Source organism: Lactuca saligna, chromosome 6 (assembly GCF_052625555.1).
Source record: "Lactuca saligna cultivar CGN05327 chromosome 6, ASM5262555v1, whole genome shotgun sequence".
Lineage (NCBI taxonomy): Eukaryota > Viridiplantae > Streptophyta > Magnoliopsida > Asterales > Asteraceae > Lactuca > Lactuca saligna.
In genome coordinates, this window is record NC_136422.1 from 44,482,633 (window position 1) to 44,507,272 (window position 24,640).

The 24,640-nt window shown below is 33.0% G+C and overlaps 1 protein-coding gene across 1 annotated transcript; it reads left to right on the forward strand.

Annotated features, from left to right (window-relative positions):
* The first annotated feature begins 760 nt into the window (after positions 1-760).
* LOC145003214 (nucleobase-ascorbate transporter 12-like) lies at positions 761-4,629 on the forward strand. Its single transcript, XM_078962341.1, has 10 exons — positions 761-1,522; positions 1,642-1,739; positions 1,826-1,996; positions 2,341-2,441; positions 2,559-2,694; positions 2,781-2,831; positions 2,925-3,203; positions 3,304-3,538; positions 3,821-4,032; positions 4,174-4,629. The coding sequence occupies exons 1-10, from the start codon at positions 1,003-1,005 to the stop codon at positions 4,390-4,392; spliced, it is 2,022 nt and encodes a 673-aa protein (XP_078818467.1). The 5' UTR covers positions 761-1,002; the 3' UTR covers positions 4,393-4,629.
* The last annotated feature ends 20,011 nt before the right edge of the window (positions 4,630-24,640 follow it).

The following is a 24,640-nucleotide window of genomic DNA, read 5'->3' on the forward strand; positions in this document are numbered from 1 at the left end:
CTCAAAACTAGTCCAACACACTGCCAAATGTAACTCTGCAACCATAACTCTCTACCAAATTTTCATCTCTAAACCATAACTATAAACCTTTAAATGGTGTAATCATGGGGTTAAGAATCGAAAAGAAGTACCATCAAAGAAGATGCATCAACAAAGAACCATGACAATAACAAAGTCTAAATCACAACTATAAACCTTTAAATGATGCAATAATGAGGCTGAGAACCGAAAAAAGTACCATCGAAGAAAATGCATTGAAAAAGAATCGTGGCGATAACAAAGAAAAATACTCGATGAGACATGTCAGACATAAAACTTGAACAACAAAACAATGAGATGATAAAGATTCAAGAAGATGAAGCGATGAAATATAGAGATCTAAGAAGATGTATAATAGAGAGGAATAAATGTTGTGTGGTACGGTGCATGGAGAAAAATAAAGAAATATTTTAGTAAATGAGTAAAAAGGTAAAATAGAGATGTTTAAATGTACTAATGCACATTTCTTTTAACTCACACTATTAAGACTTATCGTATATATGAAGTTCGAAAGAAATGTTATGATATATGTTTTGAATAAGTTTTGTGTGAATTAAACCATTAAATGAAAAACTAGGCACTAATTATAAGGTATCAAAATAAAGGGACTAAAATATCATTAAAGGAATTTATAGGTACTAATGGTACATTATACCAAAAAAAGTGAGACCAAGTCACCAAACGCCGTTTTTCCTTCCCTCCTTACTAGTTACTACACAACACTCCATTAACTGTATGTCTCTCTCCCCCTTCACCCAAAAACACACACTACTTCACACTTTTGCTCACACACATCACACGTCTCACTTTCTCTCTCTAGAGCTATGTGATCTTCAACTTCAACAACCATGGCAGCAATATCTCATACTGTTCATTAATGGGCTCCATTCCTACACCGTAGATCCTTTCCCCGTTTCTTAAAACCCTAACCCCTGATACATGCATTAAAGACGGAAGCAGAACATGGCACAGAACTCCGACCCCAAATCACCAGCTATAGGTTCTGATGCTGACTCCTCACCTGTAATGCATCCTTCCTCTTGGGCCAAACACACCGGCTTCCGCCCTAGGTTTTCCGGCGAGAGCAATGCAAGCGACTCTGGTCAGTCTACCAGGCCCAATAATCCCTCTCCTCCTGCTTCGCTTGATCTTGAAACTAGTCGTGTACGCCCAATTCCGACTGTGAACGCCACGGCGCCAGCGCCGCAGCCGGCTAATGCTCAGGCGCACCCGCAATCGGATAATGATCAGTCGGCAACGAAAAGGAGAGACGCGCAGGGTGGTTCTGCACCGTTGCCGCCGAAGCGAGGTGCTAATGGACACGCTAGAATTGCTGCTGCGGTTGAGACGCCAACGTCGACGCCTCCTCAGCCGAGTCGGAGGGCAGCGAGGAACGGCGACATCGAAAGTACATTGCCACAGGTTTTTGATGATTCTCGTCGTTCACATATGAAGTATGAGCTTAGAGACACTCCTGGTCTTGGTAAATATCTCTACATTCCTAATTGTCGCCATTTTCGTTCAAAATGTTGTGGTTTTCAATTAAAATCCCGATTCCATGAACACAATTTCATATCCCCTATTTCTATGGATTGTTTTCAGTTCCTATTGGGTTGTATGGATTCCAACACTATCTTTCAATGTTGGGTTCACTAGTTCTGGTTCCGCTTGTGATTGTTACAGCCATGGGTGGCGACCATGTAAGCACTTGCAAATTGCAATAGATTTCATGTTAAATTCATCTGAAGTTTTCTATAATTAGTCTCATGGACATTAGTGTGTGTAGGAGGATATGTCAATGGTGGTTTCGACTGTGCTATTTGTGTCAGGAATCACGACACTTTTACAATCTAACTTTGGATCAAGATTGCCCCTTATACAAGGTCCATCTTTTGTCTTTCTTGCTCCTGCTCTTGCAATCATAAAATCCCCTCAGTTCTTGGGTCTCCATGAAAATGTAAGCTCTATCTCCATTTTGTTTCATGAAGATTTCATTCTTTCTTTATCACACTAGTTAACAACTTAACATTGTGTTTATTCTCCCTCAAACTCTTTGAAGGATTTAAGCACAAAGCAATATTGTTAAAGTAACTAATCGTATTAAATTCAATGATCATTAGGACACACAAAACATCCAACAAATCTTTGGTTTCTAAGAAGTGAAAAGACAAGATTTTTATAGGAGGGAACTTGTTTTGGACCTTAGTAACTAATTTATTGAGTGTTTCTCCATGCATTCTTCGTTAAAAAAAAGTTATTTTTTAAAATTCTAAAAGATTTGTTAATAATTTTTTGTACTAGAGTTTCAAGCATATAATGAAGGAGCTACAAGGAGCCATTATTATTGCATCAGCTTTTCAAGCATTACTTGGATACACTGGCCTCATGACTCTACTCTTGAGGTCAACCACTTCACTTCATCTTCACCTTCACCTTTTCCATAAACTTTATATAATAATATATAATATTATACTCCATAAATTTAATAAAAAGACAATTTTAACCTCAACCCTTTTCAGATTGATCAATCCAGTGGTTGTTTCCCCAACTATTGCAGCTGTTGGACTCTCTTTCTACACTTATGGTTTCCCACACCTTGGTGAATGTCTCGAAATTGGCATTTTACAGATCTTAATCGTTATTATATTTTTTCTCGTAAGTTTATTTATTTATTTATTTTTCATATTTCATTTTCAAAATTACACAAAGTTAATAAATATTCCTTCTTTCTTCTCTTTCAGTACCTTCGTAAGGTTTCCTTATTCGGGCATCGTGTATTCCTAATATACGCTGTAAGCGAACAACTTTGCGTCATTCTCTTTAAATTTCACATCTTGAAATCATCAATTTTGAATTTTTTTTATTATATATTTTTTATTTAAAAGGTACCATTGGGAATGGCTATAACATGGGGAATCACATACATTCTGACAGAAACAGGGGCATACAAATATAAAGATTGTGATGTCAATATAATATCTGATCACTGCAAAAAACATATTTCCAGGATGAAAAGTTGTCGGGCAGGGGCAAATACGTCAATTGCATTAAAATCTTCACCATGGTTTAGATTCCCTTACCCTTTACAATTTGGTACCCCTGTTTTCAACTGGAAGTTGGCAATTGTTATGTCTGTGGTGTCCATTATTTCTTCGGTGGATTCAGTAAGCCTAATCATTAATCCCCTTGTTTTGATTTTTGTTCTACATACAAGGGTATTTTGGTAATTTTGTCAATTTTTTTTTTTTTTTTTTTTTTGAATAGGTTGGGTCGTATCATGCATCGTCATTGTTGGTGGCATCTAAGCCACCTACACCGGGTGTTGTGAGCCGTGGGATTTGTGTTGAGGGTATTTCTGGCATTTTGGCTGGTTTATGGGGGACAGGAATAGGGTCAACTACTTTGACCGAAAATGTGCATACAATCGCTGTTACAAAAATGGGTAGCAGAAGAACAGTTGAGTTAGGGGCGTGTGTTTTGATCATATTATCCCTCGTGGGTAAGTAAATTTTACATTTTTGGTCCCAAGAACTTTTCTCTTTCAATTTTGGTCCTTATTTGAGGTTTTTGTAATGTTTTTGGTCCCTATTCAAGTAAAATGTTAATTTTGCAAATTTTGTTCCAAAATTTACTCATTTTACATGGAACATAGACAAAATTTGTGACAAAAACCTCAAATAATGACTAAAATTGCAAAAGAAAACATTTTGATAAAAAAAAAAAGCTATAGCAATTATCATTTATATAATATAATTTTTATTAAGCGAATCTTTTGTGTCAGGTAAAGTAGGAGGGTTAATAGCGTCAACTCCACAAGTTATGGTTGCGGGCTTGCTATGCATAATGTGGGCCATGCTTACAGCATTCGGGTTATCCAATTTACGTTACAGTGAGTCCGGAAGCTCCCGGAACATCATAATCATCGGACTTTCTTTATTTTTTTCCCTTTCTACCCCTGCCTATTTTCACCAATACAATTCCAACCACAAAGGGGTAAGTAATTAAGTAAAGCATATTTATTATTATTTAAACAATTCTTGATATATATATATATATATATATATATATATATATATATATATATATATATATATATATATATATATATATATATTCATGTTAAATTATTTACAGCTAAATTATGTGATGAACACGTTGTTGTCACTTCACATGGTGATAGCTTTCCTAGTAGCGATGGTTTTGGACAATACTGTCCCTGGAAGTAAGCAAGAACGAGGGGTATACGTGTGGGCCCCACCAGAGGCTGTACGTGAACCCGCTTTTATTAAAGACTACGGGCTTCCATTTAGACTTGGGAAATTTTTTAGATGGGTCAGATGGGTTGGGCTTTAGGTAGGAGAATTGAATTAGTGTACATGAGCATTTTGCCACGTGGGCCATGTTGATGGGCCTGACCCGATCCGTTTTTGATGTTTGGGGTTTTGGTAGCTATTTTATTTATTTGAGGATTTTGTTTTGTTTGCTATGGGAATTATTAGTGGAGACTGTAAAGTGGTATGAATAAATATTTTTTTGAGATGTAAATTTTAGGTTTGTGAAAATGAGAGGTTAACTAAAGCATATTTCATATATTTTGATCAAATACAAACAAACGCTTACAACATATATATATATATACACATATATAGCATACCATAAGGTCCATAACCATGACATTTGGCAATACATTAACCATAATCATGGTAAATAGCAATACATTAACCATAACCATGCATTGTTAATTTTAATTGCATAACCATTGTCAACTTAATTTATATATTAAAAAGGCATTAATAAGGGATATTATTGAACTAACCACTATGAACAAGGTTGTTAACCAAAATGACTCATTGGTTAGGTTGGATTGTTAATGAGAATAGTCTAACCAAAACAAAATATAATATAACCGAAACATTCCTTAAAGCTAAAACGTAATACTTGGTATACATGTATTTGATTACTTGTTGCCAAAATAGTGGGAATGATATGCTTTTTGCAGAAGATGTCTGGATTGATTAATATGCAACTTTGATAAACGTATTAGGCGCCTAAAACCAAGTTTAAAGATAGAAAAAATTGTATTTTGTAAGAGACCTTAAAGTCGATTACGTATTGTTCTTCCTTGGCACACTTGGTGCCTTCATAATATACTAGGAATAAAAAGCTACCTTTGATATGGTAAGTTCTTTAGCTTTCTTCTGGTTAATCAATGATTTTTTTTAGATATTCATATCTTATTTTAACACAAAAAACAATCATATTATGTTAATTTTGTGTATGATACTAAAAAAAATGCTTAATAAACAAAACACGCAGTCTGGTCCAAAATACAATGAATCGGTTTGAAATACGACAAACTCTTCTTAAACGGTGTTTGTGATGTTTTGGTTCGAGCTTATATAGACAAAACTCAAAAATTTACCAATAATAAAGTAAATTATGATATAAGACCATTATACACTATATGAATAGACAATGAATCCACACATATCTAACGTAGAATTGATAAAAATTTTGTGAAAGGGGATTGTGTTGATTAAAATAAAACCGATATGAAATAAATTATGAATGAATTGTTCCGGAGTAACTTTATGTCAACTCAGGTACTTTATGTTATGTCTCAAAAGTCCAAAACAACCAGAAATAAATCTAATTTTTGGTATGTTAGATTCCAGATTACCTTTATATTAAATCTCTGAAAGTCTAGAACATACATTATTATTTTTGATTGTACATTCTTTTTTGGCAATAATACAGGTTAAATTGTATACAAACACATATATCTAATAAAATATGTCACCTTAGTTACTTACCTCCTTCAGGGCCGACCTTATGTTTAATTGTGTAAAGGTAGGGCTTAGGGCCCCAAATTTTAAGGGGCCCCATTTAGTTTCAATCCATCCATGTCCGATACTCAATACCCCCATTCACCCAAAAAAATTACGCTGCGATTCATTCAATCTTTCTACTACAATCACGCCACAAACATCGAACGATTAAACTTCCTTTCTTATCTCCAATTCTCCATAGTCGGACTCGATTATGCCATTCTTCAATTCTTCTCTGATCGTTTCTTCCATCTGATCCACAGTCTCGCATTCTCGGCTTCTCATCTCTCGTTGTCTCGCGTTCTTGGCTTCTCATCCTATTGTCTTTGAGCCTGTGACTAATTAACAATTTGAAGGTACAATCTATCTCTTGTTTGCTAATCTAGTCTATCGTTTATTTGGGTTGCTGATTTAATATACTCAACCATATCAATATATCACTAGTAAAATACATGTACATACAAACAAGGTTTTTATTTAATATCCTATTTTAAAAAACAGAGCAATGAATCTCCGACAATTGTACAATTGTGCTCAAGAAGAATATTGAGTGGGGTTGAAAAGATTTTGATTTTTAAGTTATGGAAAGGTTACATTGATAGAAAAAATCAGTGTTGATTGGCCCAACGCTTTGTCCCAGTGCTTTAATTTAAATTGTTTGGTGAAGCATTCCTAAAAAATGTTGCTTTTTGGCTTTTGGTTCGGTTGATTGACCCTAAACTCCCTCAAAACCAAATTATGATGGAATTTACCCATATTTAAGAATGATAGAATAATTTTTTTGTTAATCTTTTCAGCTTTTTGAATTATGATTTGTAATGGCCCAATTTTCACGACTAATTTTAAACATAACTTATTATCAGAGTAAAACATCCTAGGCTAACTGATTATGGTGTGTGCACTGCAACCTCTCCGAGCTCCTCTTTTGAAAACTGAGTACCTGAAACCAAAAACTGAAACCGTAAGCACGAAGCTTTGTGAGCTCCACTAAACTACCACATACCATAAAATCATATAACATACAACACAATCATATAATATACCATACTCGTCAGGCATTTCTGGGGTGCCCGACCTACCCGGTACGGCCATTCTGGGGTGCCGACCTACCCGTGTGGCCATTCTGGGGTGTCGTCCTACCCGTACGGCCATTCTGGGGTGCCGACCACCCTTCGGTCCTAACAACCGAACCTCAGGGACTATTTCACCCCTACCACTACTACTATCACATATCATAACATAACATACTATCAAACATATCTAGGGTATCTGACTACCCTTCGATCCTAACAACCGAACTCGGGGACTATTCCCCTCCTACTACCCCTAACACATATCTCAGATCATGCTAGCATATAATCATGATTCATGACATCACCTACTGTCAGACGTATCTGGGGTGTCTGACTACCCTTCGGTCCTAACAACCGAACTCTACTACTATAACACATCAAGCTAGCATATAACATATCAGGTAGTAGCAAACCTAGATGATATCACAAAGACAATTATCTAACACATAACTCCTACTGGTGGGCCAACATTATGGTCGTAGACCCACCGCTACTGGAAGATAACTCACCTGCACTGCTGGAGTTTTTGCTGATACCCTTTTGACTGCTATCAGACACTCTCGAATTGCTGCTCCAAAAACTCCCTGATCTACGAATACCAAATATAACACTTAGTCTGACAGTCCTCCAAAAGCCAACTAAGTCAACTCCTGTCAAAGTCAAAAACTGGTCAAAGTCAACCTTCCAGGTTGACCCTACTCGCCGAGTCAGCCTACTGACTCGCCGAGTTCATAAGCTCAGAAACCCCTTTCATTCGCGACTCGACTCGCTGAGTCAGATCATGACTCGCCAAGTCTACTGATTTTTGAGTCCTAACTTGTCCAACTCACTGATCCGAGTCTTAACTCGAAAGGTTTAGGGTTTCGCAACTTGACCCGCTGAGTCCAAGGCAATCTTCAACAGACTTGCCGAGTTGTTCTTCCAACTCGTCGAGTTCTTGCCCATCTTCATACAACTCGCCGAGTTACTATGCGACTCAAGTCTGATATCTAGCCCGACTCACCGAGTCATCTCCTAGACTCGCTGAGTCCATACGTGCATTCCTATAATCTCTAGTTACAGAGCTACTCCTTTGCTCCAAACCATAGATCTGGGTTTCTAGAGTCCATTAGCAACATACAGTTGCTACCTTTACGTGCTTATTGTCCCCTAATGCCAAAAACCAAGATAGAAAGGAACTTAACTCATGGGGAATGGCTTTTGCATAGCAACTAACAGGGCTTTCTGCATCTTGGATCCAAATAGAGCTCTGATATGGAGTTTCAACTCCAGATCTAACTTGTGCACCAATTTCTCATCACATACTCTTCAAAGAAACCCTAAAACTCCATGAAAGATGGATCTAGAAAGGGGAAAGCCAAGGATAACAATTCATTACCTCCAAAACGTCCTCCTACTGAAAAAGGAATCCGAATCTCCACGAACCTCCTTGATCCAAGCTTCTTGATCTTCAAGTTTTCTTCACAAAACACTTAACAATGCCCCAATTTACTTCAAATGGCTTTCACTCACGATTCTAGGGCTTCTGGATCTCAAAGAGGAGTAAAGAGGTTAGGGAATGGGTGTAATGTTCCTTAAATAGGGTGCAAACCCCTGAATTAGGGTTTTATTTCTTGTTCAAACCAGACTCGCCGAGTCGGTCACTTATTTTACACCCAGATCCCGCTCTGACTCGTCGAGTTCCTCTGTGGACTCGACGAGTTGACCCTTTGACTTAGGGTTTTCTTTCCTTTCTTGGCCTTTCTGATTTTGAGTGTTACATGATTATTGTTTGACATCTAGTTATATAATCTTTTAAACACAATGTTTTATTATTAAATTATGTAATTATGTAATTTGTATTATAGTTATTGTTAATCTTTTCAATTTTTTGATTTTTGATTTTAGATTTGCAGATTCCATTGTTTTTGAGCATTCCATTATCTTAGGGGCGGTATAATCCTTATCCATATCTTTTATACTTACACTTATTATTAGCAAATTGTGACAACCATCAAATATTGGTCAAGTCAAAGTCAAAAAAGTCAACAAGTCAAACTGGTCAACTCAGTAACCCTTGTATACTAGGATTTACGCTATGTAATTACTATACAACTCATTATTCTAATGAGAAATCATCAATTGAAAAGTTCGTATATCTAGATTTCCTTAACCTAAAACTGTGGTAAGTAACGAACCAAACCGATAAAACCATGTTGCATACTCATCGGGAGTGTGTAGGACCCTTAAACATGGCTTAACGGGGTTTACGGACCTTGCGTTGCGAAGCCGGACACTAAAAAATGTAACAAACAAAACCTCTCTCTCAATCGTTTTCACTCTATCTCTCTCTATTTTAAATCTCTCCCAAATCTCTCTCAAAAGTTCCCGTAACTTTTTATAATCATTTGGGTCATCCTGACCTTTAACTGGGTCAAAAACAGCTCAAAAACGAAAGTCTACGCGAAAAACATCCTTAAGGAGCCGAAACCCCTCTTAGGAGCCGAACCCTAGGAGGACCGAACCTTCCTCTGAACCGAGGACCGAACCTCGCCTTCAGCTGAGGACCGAACCTTGCCTCCATCTGAGACCGAGCCTCGCCTCCTGCTCCTTTCCCTCCCCTCTCACCTTCGGTCCTCCCTTCTCTACTCTCGGTTCTCACTCCCTTAGGGCACAACCTTGCAGGTTCGGTCCAGATTTCTGGTTTTTGACCCAAACTTCGTTTTAAGCTCGTTTATTTAATGTGGGATTTTCACCCAAAACTTTATTTTAACAGATCAGGTCCCATATTTATTAATTAATCACGTTTTTGGTGATAAACCTTATCCAAGAGGAGTGGGTGAAGTACAAAGGGTGGAGTGTTGACTTTCCTTTAGCTTATGACACAAGCAACCACCCACACCCACTCCATGACCAGCCACACTCCTTCCTCCATGCCTACGTCATGTCAATGTACTTTCTCATCATTTCCAGCCATTTCCCACGTTCTTAGAGCTTGAACATCCATCCTCTCTCCTCACACTTCATTCATTCTCTCATTTTCCACCAAGAATCACACTCCGAACTCTCTCATCTTTCTCCCTCAATTTCGAGCACTTCAAGGCATACTCTAGGCTTTTCTCCTTCATTTGGTAAGTATCATCATCTTTCCTATGATTATTACACATCCTCCTACTTAAAAATCATAGATTGCTTACACAAATTCCATCATATTTGTGTTAGATTCTTGAATCTTCCAGACAATCTTCTAAGTGTTCTTGAGTTGAACACTCCTTTTCCTTAACATCCAACCACTAAAATCACACAAGGTGAGTTCATACCCTAAAATTATCATGTTTTCTTAAGTTTTAAAAGAGGGGGAGGGGGTGGATACAAGTTAAAACACCAAGAACATAACTAAATTTATCCAACAACTTTCATCAGAAAAGTTTAACTCCATTCACGAACTGTTTTGGTCAACTTAAACATTTTAGTTTTCAAAACTGTATAATATGCAAATAGTTCAGGTTTATACCTTTAAAATGACTACTTGTACATGTTCATACGATTTTTCTACAATTTTTGGCCATTTTTACAAAACTGCCTATCACTGTAGCTACGAATCCGGACCAGTCTGTGAATATGGAAATTTTCACACAAGTTAGAGACTTCTAAAATCATGATAAAATTTTATGAACAAACTAGACAAAATTTATAAACTCTTAGAGTTTACAGATTCAGTTTTCGACGCCGTACGAATTTTCTATGATTTTCTCCAAAACAGCGCATAATTGTTAAAAACAAGTTGACAGCTTACAACTTTCATCACACTTTGTAACATGTTGAGCAAAGTGTTAATCTTTGATGGTTTCATATTTTACCTATGTTTTCTGTTGTGGAATATTTATATAAAAGGAAATACTCACTGATTTGTAAGAGTCCTTTGTCATTACAATTTATACAAGATAAGGCGTGATAGACATAGTTATGTTTTGTTATACATTCAACTCACATAAAATGGGGGCATTACAAATGTTATGGATGAACTATAATAAGTATGGTTTATGTTTCAAATACGTTACAAACAGTTATGATAAACTATAATAGATATAGTTTATGTTACGTTTACATAACAAACCCACTACTAAAGAGTATATTTTTACAAAAAGGGGTTTTCATTTTGTTACATGTAAATTCGTTAATTAATTTTGTGAGACATTCGCTTCACTTTACAAATAAGTCTTGTATTGTAACCAGAGTCTCCTAGAAGGAGAGTGTGATAGTTGTATATAGATCTATATTGGGTCTGACAAACCCACACCTTAGCTGCATGCAACAGCCAGACCGACAGGTCTGGGGTGACAAATGTCATAACATTTCCGACGCCTGAAGAACGTCGTTTCAGGCCATCTAGATCATAGCATGGTTATAATAACTCACATTAAGAATTAACAAACATAGGATTTACGGGGATTTCATTGAAATCAAATGAGTTTATGTCAATTTCAACTTGCATTAATTATTATAAGTAAGGAACGTTACCTATATATTTTGGTCTTGGGTTTTAAGACTACATTTTTACGTATTAAGGAAAATATTGGATTTTCTCGAATGAACACTACTTTTACAAGAAAAGGTTTTCATAACTAGACACTAATGCTTATGAACTCAACAACCTTTGTGTTGACACTTTTTCAAACAACTTGTATTCTCAGGAAATCACTAAATAGGTAACCAGGTGCTTTTGAGGATGGGACGTTAAGGCGTCAAAACATTTCATTTTGTCAACATAATGTAATTGATTTGGAAACATGTAAATTCATACAATGATGTAACTCTTTCAAATATATTTATGTTGGTTGTGTTTACTTTAATCACTATTGCAAATGTTGTTATGATACTATACATGAAGTCCTCCACCCCCGAACGTTTCTGCCATCCTAGGTTTGGGGGTGTGACACAAATAATTATTAAAAATGTCAAAAAGAAAATATGAAGGGATAATGACTTGATAGGGTAAGATACTTTTTGAAATGTACACATTTAGTCCTTATTCTTTTTTTCTTGTAAAATAAACCCTTATACTTTATTAATATGTACACATTAGGTCCTTTTCACCGGATTCTATAGGTTTTTCTGACATGGAAGGGTTTATTTTATAAAAAAAAAAAATAAGGACTAAATGTGTACATTTCAAAAAGTATATTACCCTATCAAGTCATTTTCCCTTTCTTTTATTTAGTTGAAATGAAATACCTAGGTGGCATCTACATATCCACAACGAGATTTTTCCAACTTTTATTCATCATGAAAAAGAGGGAGAACCCTGATCTCCAGCGACTCCTTGTGTGTTCCTACACATCACTGGTAGAAAGGAGGAATGATGGCAAAAACAACAAGGTCGAAGGGGGAGGCAGGAGGAAGTAGAAACGGTAGTTGGCTGCGAGGAGCTGCTCTGGTAGCCCCCTCGTCGATTCTTTCTTCTTTTTCTGGTAACATATCTCACAGATGGAGGCAAAGAGAGACAGATCTGAGAAACACAACAGGTAAAGGGTGTTTGGCTATTGTTGTTCGACCGGAAGGAAGAGAGACGAGAAAGAGAAAGGTCGTCACCCTTTTCTTGTTGCTGGAGGATCACCCACCTCCAGTGACTAAGCTAATTAATTGCTATTTAGTGCCACTTGTGCTTCCACATCAGCAAAACCTGTAGAATCCGATGAAAATGACCTAATGTGTACATATTAATAAAGTATAAGTGTTTATTTTACAAAAAAAAAAAAGAATAAGGACTAAATGTGTACATTTCAAAAAGTATCTTACCCTATCAAGTCATTTTCCCTAAAAGAAATTTTGTATATGATCGGTATACCGGGTATAGCCGGTCACAAGGACTGCATTGTTACAAAAAATAAAGTATAAGGGTTTATTTTACAAAAAAAAAAAAGAATAAGGACTAAATATGTATATTTCAAAAAATATCTTACCCTATCAAGTCATTATCCCAAATATGAATCAGGTGCTTCAAAAAGGAAATGAAAAATACAAGAAGAAGCTTTTATAGATAAATAAAAAGGGTCATTTTTAAAATATTTAACTACAAACAAAAATGTTGATAATGAACAAGAACAAATTAATGTTGATAATGAACCATAACAAGCAAATGTGGATAATAATATTGAACATACTAATATTGAAATTGATAATGAACAAACGAATAGTGAAAATGATAACAAACAAACTAATATTGGAATTGATAACGAACAAACTAATATTGAAAATGATAACGAACAAATTAATAGTGAAATTGATAACGAACATACTAATAATGAAAATAATAACACGCCTTTAAACATATATGATCCAAGTAGATGGAATAATATTAGTACTAGTTTAAGAGATTTAATTGTAGAAAAAGATCCTATTAAAATTTATGATTTTAAATTTCCAAAAGATCAACATTTAAGAAGCTTTATTACATCTCTTTATATATAAAAAATACCAAATGGAGAAAAATATGAACGAACATGGTTGGTTTATTCCACAGATGTAAATAAAGTTTTTGTTTTTGTTGTAAATTATTTAATGTGAATACATCTACATGTTCATTAGCACATAAAGGTAACAATGATTGAAATAATATTTCTAGTATACTAAAAAGACATGAAGCAAGTAACGGACACATTCTTAATATGAGGTCATGGATTGACTTAGAAACTAGATTAGCAAATAATAAAACAATTGACAAGCAAATCCAAGAACAAATAAATAAAGAAAAAGAACATTGGAAAAATGTGTTAATACGAATCATTGTTGTAGTAAAAACTTTAAGAAAAAATAATTTAGCATTTCATGGAACAAATGAAAAAATTTATGAAGAAAATAATGATAATTTTTTAACTATAATTGAAATGATTGCGGAATTTGATCTTATTATGAAAGAATATATTAGGAGAATTAATGACAAAGAAATTCATAATCATTATCTTGAACATAATATGCAAAACGAACCTATTAGTTTATCAGGAGAAGAAGTTAAAACTAAAATTATTAAAAAAGTAAAAGATGCTAAATACTTTTCAATAATACTTGATTGTACTCCTGATACAAGTCATAAGGAACAAATGTCAATTATCTTACGATGTTACATCTTTCAACAACTCCAACAGAAGTTAAGAAGTACTTTCTAGGATTTTTAATTGTAGATAATACAACCGGTAAAGGCTTATATGATGCTATAGTTGATGAAATTAAAAATATAGGACTAGATATAAATGATGTTAGGGGTCAAGGTTACGATAATGGTTCAAATATGAAAGGAAAACATCAAGGTGTACAAAAATGATTATTAGATATTAATCCTAGAGCATTCTACACTCATTGTGGTTGTTATAGTTTAAATTTAGTAATTTGTGATACGGCTAATTCGTGTGATAAAGCTAGTGAATTTTTTGGAGTTATACAACATATATATTCGATATTTGCTTCATCAACTCAAAGGTGGAAAATATTACAAGATAATATATCAAGCCTTACACTTAAATCATTATCGCAAACTCGTTGGGAAAGTAGGGTAGAAAGTGTGAAAGCAGTTAGATTTCAAGCACCACAATTAAGAAAAACACTTTTAGAATTATCCAAAAACTGTGGAGATCCAAAAATTAAAAGTGAGGCTAAATGTTTAGCTACATATGAACTTGAAAACTATAAATTTTTATTAGGAATTATTATTTGGTATGATGTTTTGTTTGTTATTAACACTGTTAGTAAAAGCTTGCAATCAAATGATATGTGTATCAATGATGCTATAGATCAACTAAATGGACTTTTGTGTTTCTTTGAAGAATATGGAGAAAACGGATTTGAAAAAGCTTTAGATTATGCAAAAGAATTGGCTTTAGAAATGAACGTAAAATCTGAATTTCGTGAAAAAACGTATTATTCAAAGCAATAGACGATATGATGAAAATGTTGCTAATGAAACTATTAAAACTCCTTTTCAGTTATTTAAAATTGATTACTTTTTATAAATAGTAGATAAATCCATTACTTCACTTAAAAGTAGATTTGAACAATTTAACAAGTTCAAAAATATTTTTGGTTTTCTATTTAGTATAGAAAAATTAAAATCATTTGATGAAAATACTTTAAAAAAACATTGTTTAAATCTTGAAAAATCTTTAAAGCATGATGATAGCTTAGATATTGATGGTTTAGATTTATTTCATGAATTAAAACTTTTAAGACATATTATACATTTAGAACGTGATACAATTATTAATATACTTAACTACATTAAAAAATTTAGTTCTTTTCCAAATGCATATGTTGCCTATAGGATTATGTTAATTATTTCTGTAACCGCTGCCTCTGTAGAAATGAGTTTTTCTAAATTAAATATGTTAAAAAATTATTTTAGATCTACAATGTTACACAAAAGATTAAATGAATTAGTTATTTTGTCAATTGAAAACACTTGGTAAAAAAAATGATTATGAAAATTTCATTAAATAATTTGCATCTAAAAAAGCTAGAAAATAACTTTATGTCATAAAATATATTCACAACAAACATACACACACACACACACACACACACACATATATATATATATATATATATATATATATATATATATATATATATATATATTTAACTCCGCCATTTATAAATTTTTAAGTTTATTATTACCGGTCCCAAGCCCGGATAAAGAAGGAGATTTTATAATATTAAATATAGTTAAAGTTAATGTCAAAGAGCCCCAAATTTTTAATTCGCTTAGAACCCCAAACTTGTTGAACCCCTGACCTCCTTTATCATGGTTTAATAAAGTACAATATTCATCCTTTCTCAACTTTCCTTACGTCTTCATTCCTTTCAAAATCACGTCATCAACAAAATTATCAAACTCAATACCATAAGTACTAATGCCTTCACGACTAAAATAATTGTAGAGAGTAATAGCTTCGGAGTTGTGACATGCTTAAGGAACCTCTAATCAATTACACACTTAGAAAAAGGTATTCAATCATATAATGTGTAATTACGTCGATATTTCCTAGGGCTAAAAGGCCAAAGTCTGAACATCCATGGGGAATCAAGAAGTGAAAGTAAATATGGGTACTTTTATCATGATTTGAAGGTCACACATTGAAAAGTCATCAATGTCGATGGAATCAAAATAATTTACATGATTGTTAATAAAACATAATGAGCATCTCACCATGATGCATCTTTATGTTGAAGATGTTATCATATCCTCTTTTAAAAACCAAAAATAAATATACAAAAAGTTGTGTGCAAACAAAGATTAGTGGTTAGAGGAAAGAATATAAATCATAAAAACCATCGACATCTATGGAATTTACTATGCAAAGGAAAACGAGAAAACATGATTTACTTATGTCTATGTGATGTAATATGTCTACTAAAAGCTTCAAACATATCTAGCTAAAATTAACAAAAGAGAAGTGTTTTAGAGAAATCTACACAAAAGTCCCAATATTTTGATCAAGTTTATGAAAAAGTCTCAAATTTATTTTGTTAACAAAAAAGTCCTAATTATCGGATAAAATATTCATATTAGCCATTTTTACTCGATTATCTCCGAAAAATCTCATTATTTTGGCCTAGTGTATGAAAAAGTCTCATTTATTTTTACTTCAACTATTTTATTATTTTACTAAAATTTTGAAATTTTTTTAGTTCAAATTATGAATAAAAATAAATATCATTAAGCTCCATAAAATTAAGAAATAAATCCTTTTATAACCAATTATTTACCACAAAACAATGATGTTAGCAATATTTTAAAATCATCATCGTCCATATATTTCAGTCAAATTTATATTACAAGTATTATAAGATATTCAAATTATGTGTTCAACTCCTTATTACTATCCAACTAAAAATAGGTTAAAGAAAAATCAACTATTATGCTCATATATAACATATATGAATAATTCCTTCATGGATCATTTACTTCACATATCAATCAATTTAAATTTTGGAGCTACAAAACACAACATACCATAAGAAACATAGTGTTTTCTCTTCTCTATATTTACTTTTATGATCACTTTTGGTTTGAAACATAAATGTTTAAATGAAGCTATATTTTAGATGACATACCAATTTATAAAATTGTGATTTTATACTATGCCAAGTGATGCATTGATGGACTTGCTTTAGAACTAGATAACATAAAAATATATAACATTGTAATTTTATACTATGCCAAGTGACGCTTTCGTAAACTAGGTCGGAAGCAAGTCCATCATTGCATTAATTAACATAATATAAAATCACAAGGTTATATATTGGTATGCCATCTAAAACATAACTTCATTTTAAACATTCATGTGTCAAACCAAAAATGACCCTAAAAGTAAATCCAAAGTAGAACAAACATCACGGTTTTACGGTCTTGATATTTTAGAGCTCCGGAATTTAAATTTATTGACATATGAAGTAATTGATCTATGAAGGATTTGTTCATATATGCTAAAGATTTAGGGATAAAACTCATGCTCTTCTTTATAATCCGTATAACCACACCAAACATACTATTGTATTGATTAATTTGTTATCAGTCAATGATTTTTTATATGAACATAACAATTGGTTTTTCTTTATTGTATTAAGGTGTTCAATACATAATTTGAATATCTTATAATATTTGTACATAAATTTGTGTGGGGAATGGATTATATTGAAGATGATCCGTTCAAAATGATGATAACATCATTGTTTTGTGGCAAATAATTGGTTATAAATGACTTTGATAATTGGTTTTATATATAGAGCTTAATGACGTTTATTCTTATTCGAATAAAAAAATTTCTAGATTTTTAACGAAAGAGTAAACAAGTTGAAGTAAAATAAATTATGGGCATTTTTATAAACTGAACCAAAATAATGAGATTTTTCTGAAGATAACCACATAAAAAAGGTTGTTTTGAATTTTTTTTATCTAGTAATCAAATTTTTTTTGTTAAAAAAAAATTGGAAACATTTTTATAAGTTAGAACAAAATATTAAGACTTTTTTAGAAATTTCTTTTTTTCTTATGCCAATTTCGTTAGAAATATTTCTTTTTATCCTATTATCATTTATAGGCATAAGTAATAAGTAATGGTAATAAACCTTACAAAGTGGTAATTGTTAATTAATTAATTATTATATAAATAGAAAATTGTCTAAAAGAAATAAATGATGCCTTAAACTTTCTAAAAGTAAAGATACATTAAACATTAATAATAATTTTTGAGAAATTAAATGTTTTTATATCTTTTTCTCGTATCTTTTCTTTATATTTATATTTCTATATATATGAAATGGTGATAAATGTTATACTTTAATAAGAAATTAAATTATCTTCTATCTTTTATGTTTATAATTATTTCTACCTACTAAATTATAACACATGACCACTCAATTTAATTTTATTTGATATATTCTTAATATAACCTTAATGAGTTAGTTAAAAAAAATATAAAATGATAACACATGTCATAATTTTATTGGGTATGAACATTTATATGTATGAAAAGTAGAAAACAATTTAATTTTTCTATTTTATATGAATATTAAGTAGAAAGACAAATCAAGAGAAAAATAAAAGAATATTTAATTTCTTTTTTATATTTGCGTATCTCTACATATAATTTAATGAAAAATTAAATATCCTCCTTCTTATATCCTTGTCACTATAAATTTGTTTGTTTAGACGAAATTAGAAGGATACTTGTCTGCCTATCTAACTTAGCGTCATTTGGTTAACCACGTCAATTGGTTTTCGTCTGCTAGCTATTTTATGACTTGTACATGAACTTTTATTATTTTAGATCTTTCAAAAAGAAAAACTTTTCTAGGTTGTGATGAGCACGACACTTACCTTTTCACTTGGGATTCGTTTATCTTTACGAGATATTCATGGATTTGAGTATTTTTACTAATTCTCGGCTAAAATTAGCAATATTCTTTTTTAATAGAGTATAAAAAGTAACTTCACGAATTTATAAGTCTTTTTATTAGCAATTTTGATGGTTGTTTTGTGATAATAAAAGAAAACAGTTATATATTTAGATATTGACAAATATATAATCATTTTAGTAAAATAACTCCTAAGAATAGCATATAACTTAATTTAGCGAAATAACTCCTAACTTAATGTAACTTAAACTTTTATATAGATTGAAATCATGTCGATTAATCACATCCTTTGCATTTGGATTTCTTTATGCATAATGGAATGGATAGGAAAACATGTCATTTACAAGATGTGGAAAATTGGGGAACTGTAAGATCCAGATGAAATTTCACCAAAAAGAATTCTTTGTCGGATTGTAAACAGGACACGTATATACTCGTTTCGAATATAATATTAACACCTCATCATTTCCCACAAACTTAAATACAAGGTGTCAGGACACGTAAATAAGAAACAAGGGATATTACTGTAATTCACACCAGGAAAAGCAACAACAAAATAGATAAAATGATTATAGATATAATTAAAAATGATTATTTATTGTTTGAAATTAATTTCATTCGACTTAAATTAAGTAATTAGCATTACAATATTTTGGTGGTTCTCCTTTAGCCCCGTGAAGGAGGCCTTGCTCACCTAACTAGTGTCCGCGCTCAATCTTCACTTCATGGATTATGGTGCGGGTTTTGTACAAATGATCATATTTGTTTCATTTTTTAAAAGTTTTAAAAAATTATTTATTATGTAAAGACATATAAAACTTAATAACTTTTATTGTCGATAATTAACTGTCAATAACGTTATATAGTTTTTAGACAAAAAAAAAAAAGGAAAAAGAAAAAAGATTCAAATTCCAGTACGAAATTGTTATCATTCAATCAATTAAGAATATATATATATATATATATATATATATATATATATATATATATATATATATATATATATATATATAAAAAGGCTTAGGTTATCGTGTTCTAACTAATTATTGTATGGATATAGGAATGATTGTGAGTTAATCATTTTAATTATTTTAAAAAAATGATTAATACATATTATTAAATTAAAAATAATTGAAAAATATCATTTAATTTCATTATAAGGATAGTTTAATCAATTGAGATAAATTTAAAAAAAAAATCCATATTTTTAGGGATAACTAATTCTCTTGATTTAAAAATTCTGATTTTTTAAATTAATTCTATTTTAATTCTAACGTAATTTTTAGTTATATATCCGATTTTATTCTGTCAGAATGATATTATGTTAAAATGATATTCTACAACAATGTCAGAATACATATTTTTGACAAAATACATATTTTGATTAAATTAACTTCTTGAAGAAAAACAACATTTTTGAACAATTATATGAAAAATAACAATATCTTAATATATTCATGGGCAGCCGAATGAAGATTTATACACATTCTTACATAATACTAGTCTTATACATTTTAATATAATTATATATATTTTAACAAAATGTCAGAAAAATGAAATAAATTCTCAAAAAACATAACATGCTTGAATATACAATTCTTGAATAAATGTACTTGATCTATTTAATGTTCGATTCAAAGTCTTTCTCTTGTATGTGTTTACATGGGAAGAATATCATCATTCTTTATTCTAAAAGAATATTGGTCTTCTTCATTCTAAAAGAATATGCTAAAAATTCAATTCTAAAAGAATATTGACCATATTTGATCTACATGTGCTCCTTTAGAAAGCTTGCTTCATACCTCCTTTCATGTTAATTTTGTACACCTAAATATTACATCAAATGATAAAAATATCAAAGTAACACAAGAAAACAACAGAGAAAGAAAGGGAAAAAGGAACTGAGATTAACATGGTGTGACAACCGTCAAATTCTGGTCAAGTCAAAGTCAAACAAAGTCAACAAGTCAAATCGGTCAACTAAGTTAACCCTTGTATAGTAGGGTTTATGTTACGTAATTACTGTACAACTCGCTATTTTAAAGATAAATCATCAATTGAAAAGTTCATGTATCTAGATTTCCTTAGCCTAAAACTATGGTAAGTAATGAACCAAACCGATAAAACAATATTGCACACTCATCGGGAGGGTGTAGGACCCTTAAACATGGCTTAACGGGGCTTACGGACCTTGCGTTGTGGAGCCAAGCACTCAAAAAGGTCACAAAAGAAGCCTCTCCCAATCTCTTTCACTCTATCTCTCTCTATTAAAAATCTCTCCCAAATCTCTCTCAAAAGTTCCTATAACTTTTTGAAATCATTTGTGTCATCCCGACCCTTAACCGGGTCAAAAATCGCTTAAAACGGGGTAAAAACGGGTAAAACAGCCTAAAGGAACCGAAACCACCCCTTAGGGAGCGAACCCTCTTAGGGCCGAAGGTCCGCTATAGGGACCGAACTGCTGAAGAACCGAGACCCAAGGACCAAACCGAACTTGCTGTGAACCGAAACTACCAAGACCTGAACCTCACACGGACCGAACCCGAAGGTCCTCTCGGACCCGAACCTCGCACGGAACTTTGCTTCTTACCCTTTCGCTTCTAAGTCCTTTCGGACCATTTCGCCTTCGGTCCATGACCAGAAGGGACCAAACCTCGGCCCAGGACCGAGAGGTCTCGCAGGAAGCCCAATTTCACCCGGTTTTCGACTACGACTTCGTTTTAGGCCCGTTTTTAATTATTTTAACGCGATATTTTCACCCAAAACTTTATTTTAACATATAAGGCCCTATATTTATTAATTAATCACGTTTTTGGGGATAAATCTTATCCAAGAAGAGTGGGTGAAGTACAAGAGGTGGAGTGTTGACTTTTCTTTAGTTTATGACACAAGCAACCACCCATACCCATTCCATAACCAACCCACACCCCTCCCCACCATCCCTAGTCACTTCATAGTCCTTTCCTACTCATTTCCCAGCCATACTCACGTTCTAAGAGATGGAAAACTCACCCTCTCTCCTCACTTCACTCATTTTCCCTCATTTCCACCAAAGATCAAACACATCTTTTCTCTCAACTTCTCTCTTTCAATTCCGATTTTTACAAGGATTTTTCCAAGACTTTTCTTCTTTATTTGGTAAGTATCATCATATTTCATATGATTATTACACTTCCTTTTAACTCAAATCATAGATTCCTTACACAAACTCCATCATATTTGTGTTAGATTCTCAAATCTTCAAGACATCCTCCTAAGTGTTCTTGGGTAGAACACTCCTTTTCTTCAACATCCATCCACTAAGAACACATAAGGTGAGTTCATACCCCTACATTTTCATGTTTTCTTAACTTTTAAGGGGGGGGGGGGGGGGATACAAGTTAAAACACCAAGAACATAACTAAACTTACCCAACAACTTTCATCAGAAACGTTTAACTCCATTCACGGACTGTTTTGGTTAACTTAAACATTTTAGTTTTCAAAACTGTATTAGATTCAAATAGTTCAAGTTTATACCTTTAAAATGACTACTTACACATGTTCATATGATTTTTCTACAATTTATGGCGATTTTTACAAAACTACCTATCATTGTAGCTACAAATCCGGACCAGTCTGTGAATATGGACATTTTCACACAAGTTAGAGACATCTAAAAATCATGATAAAATTTATGAATAAACTAGACACGTTTTTTAAACCCCCAGATTTTACGGATTCTGTTTTTGACTTCGTATGATTTTTCTGTGATTTTTCCAAAACAGTGCAGAAATGTTAAAAACAAGTTGACAGCTTACAACTTTCATTACACTTTGTAACATGTTGAGCAAAGTGTTAATCTTTGATGGTTTCATATTTTCTCTATGTTTTCCGTTGTGGTATAATTATATAAAGGAAAATACACGCTGATTTGTAAGAGTCCATTGTCGTTAGAAATAATACAAGATAAGACATGATAAACATAGTTATGTTTTTGCTATACATTCGACTCACATAAAATGAAGTTCACCTGCATTACAAACGTATTGGATAAACTATAATAGGTATAGTTTATGTTTCATATACATTAAAAACAGTCATGATAAACTATAATAGGTATAGTTTATGTTTCAAGTACATTTCAAACTCATTACCCAAGATTTTCGGATAAACTATAATAAGTATGGGTTTATACACAAAGGGGTTTTCAGTTCATATAAATGGGGTACAAATACAAAATACCGGGTTTATACAAAAAGGGGTTTTCAATTCAGTTCACGTAAATTTGTTAATGAATAAATTTGTGAGACATTTCGCTTCGCGTTACCTCCAATGTAACAAAGTCAAAAGTCCTGTAAATTATAACCAGAGTCTCATATAGGGAGAACGTGATAGTTGTGTATAGATCTATATTGGGTCTAACAAACCCGCACCTGAGCTGCATGCAACAGCTAGACCGGCAGCTCTGTGGTGACAAGCGTCATTTAACTGGCGACGCCTGAAGAACGTCGTATTACGAGGCCGACAGGTCATAGTATGGTTATAACAACTCACATGGGGTATTAACAAAATATAATATTTACGGGTTCTTACTTTTAAATTTAATGAGTTCAGGTCGATTTAAATTTATATAAAAGTTATTTAAGTATGGGAAAAATACTTGCACATTTCGATCTTGAATTTTAAGACTACAATACATTTTATAAGGGAAATATTAGATTTTTCTTGAACAAACATCATTTTTACAAAGAAAAGGATTTTAGCATAACAGTTAAAAGCTTATGAACTCACCAACTTATTTGTTGACACTTTTCTTTCAAACATACTTGTATTCTCAGGAAATCAACGAAATCAAGTAACCACAAGCTTTTGAGGATGGAACTTTACGGCGTTGAACAACTATTATATTATCATGTAACACTTGCAACCATATAATATCTTTTTCAATTATATTTATGATTGGTTGTATTGCTTTGATCACTATTATACCTGTTGTTATGATACTATACATGAAGTCCGCCACACCGGACATTTCCGTCATCCTTGGTTTGGGGGTGTGACACATGGTATAAAAAATATAAGGTTGTTGCCCATATGATTATATGCTCTGTAACATCTCGGAATCGCAAGAGTAGAGTTGAAGGGCTAAAAGTGTAAGTTTTAGAGGGTGTCTCGGCGAGTCCATGGATAGACTCGGCGATTCAGGTCGCGACTATCGTCGCGTATCAAGTAGCCTACTCAGCGAGTCCAAAGATGAACTCGGCGAGTAGGTGCTGTATGGAGAAAACCCTAATTTTCGGGGTTGAGCCCTATATAAAGAGCATTACACCCCTCCATAGCCTCCCTTATTCCCCCCTTGAGTTCCAGAAACCCTAAATTCGTGGAGAGTCCATTTGTGGAGCAAATTAGAGCTTGGAGAGGTGTTGATTGAAGAAATCTTGAAAGAGAAGTGGCTTCGATCAAAGGGCTTTGCTTGGATTCGAGTTTGGTTGCTATTGAGGCATCTTTTGGAGGTAATACTTTCGTTCTTGGGCTGTATCTTCCTAGTTTCTCATTTTGGGGTTGTGTGGGGTGCTTGGTTGTGTGACATTTTGATGTTGGAGGATGGATCTGAGGTTGCTACCTCAGATCTGGAGTGGAGAAGACCTTAAGAGCATTAAAGCCCCTGTTCTTGTGTTGTTAATGAAGCTACCATGTCCCAAACCTTGGTTTTAAGGTGAATATGGCTTAGATCTCGTTAGATTCACGTAAAGTTTGCCACTTTACGTGATGGATGGATTTTAGGAGGTTGGATCTATGTTTTGGATCAATTGCATGGCCTGAGATGCTT

Bases quoted from the DNA above. Each gene is read 5' to 3' on its own strand.
- LOC145003214 (XM_078962341.1), top strand. From the start codon at position 1,003: ATGGCACAGAACTCCGACCCCAAATCACCAGCTATAGGTTCTGATGCT. The intron at 1,523-1,641 runs GTAAATATCTCT...GATTGTTTTCAG, and splicing joins TAGAGACACTCCTGGTCTTG to TTCCTATTGGGTTGTATGGA. The intron at 3,539-3,820 runs GTAAGTAAATTT...CTTTTGTGTCAG, and splicing joins GATCATATTATCCCTCGTGG to GTAAAGTAGGAGGGTTAATA.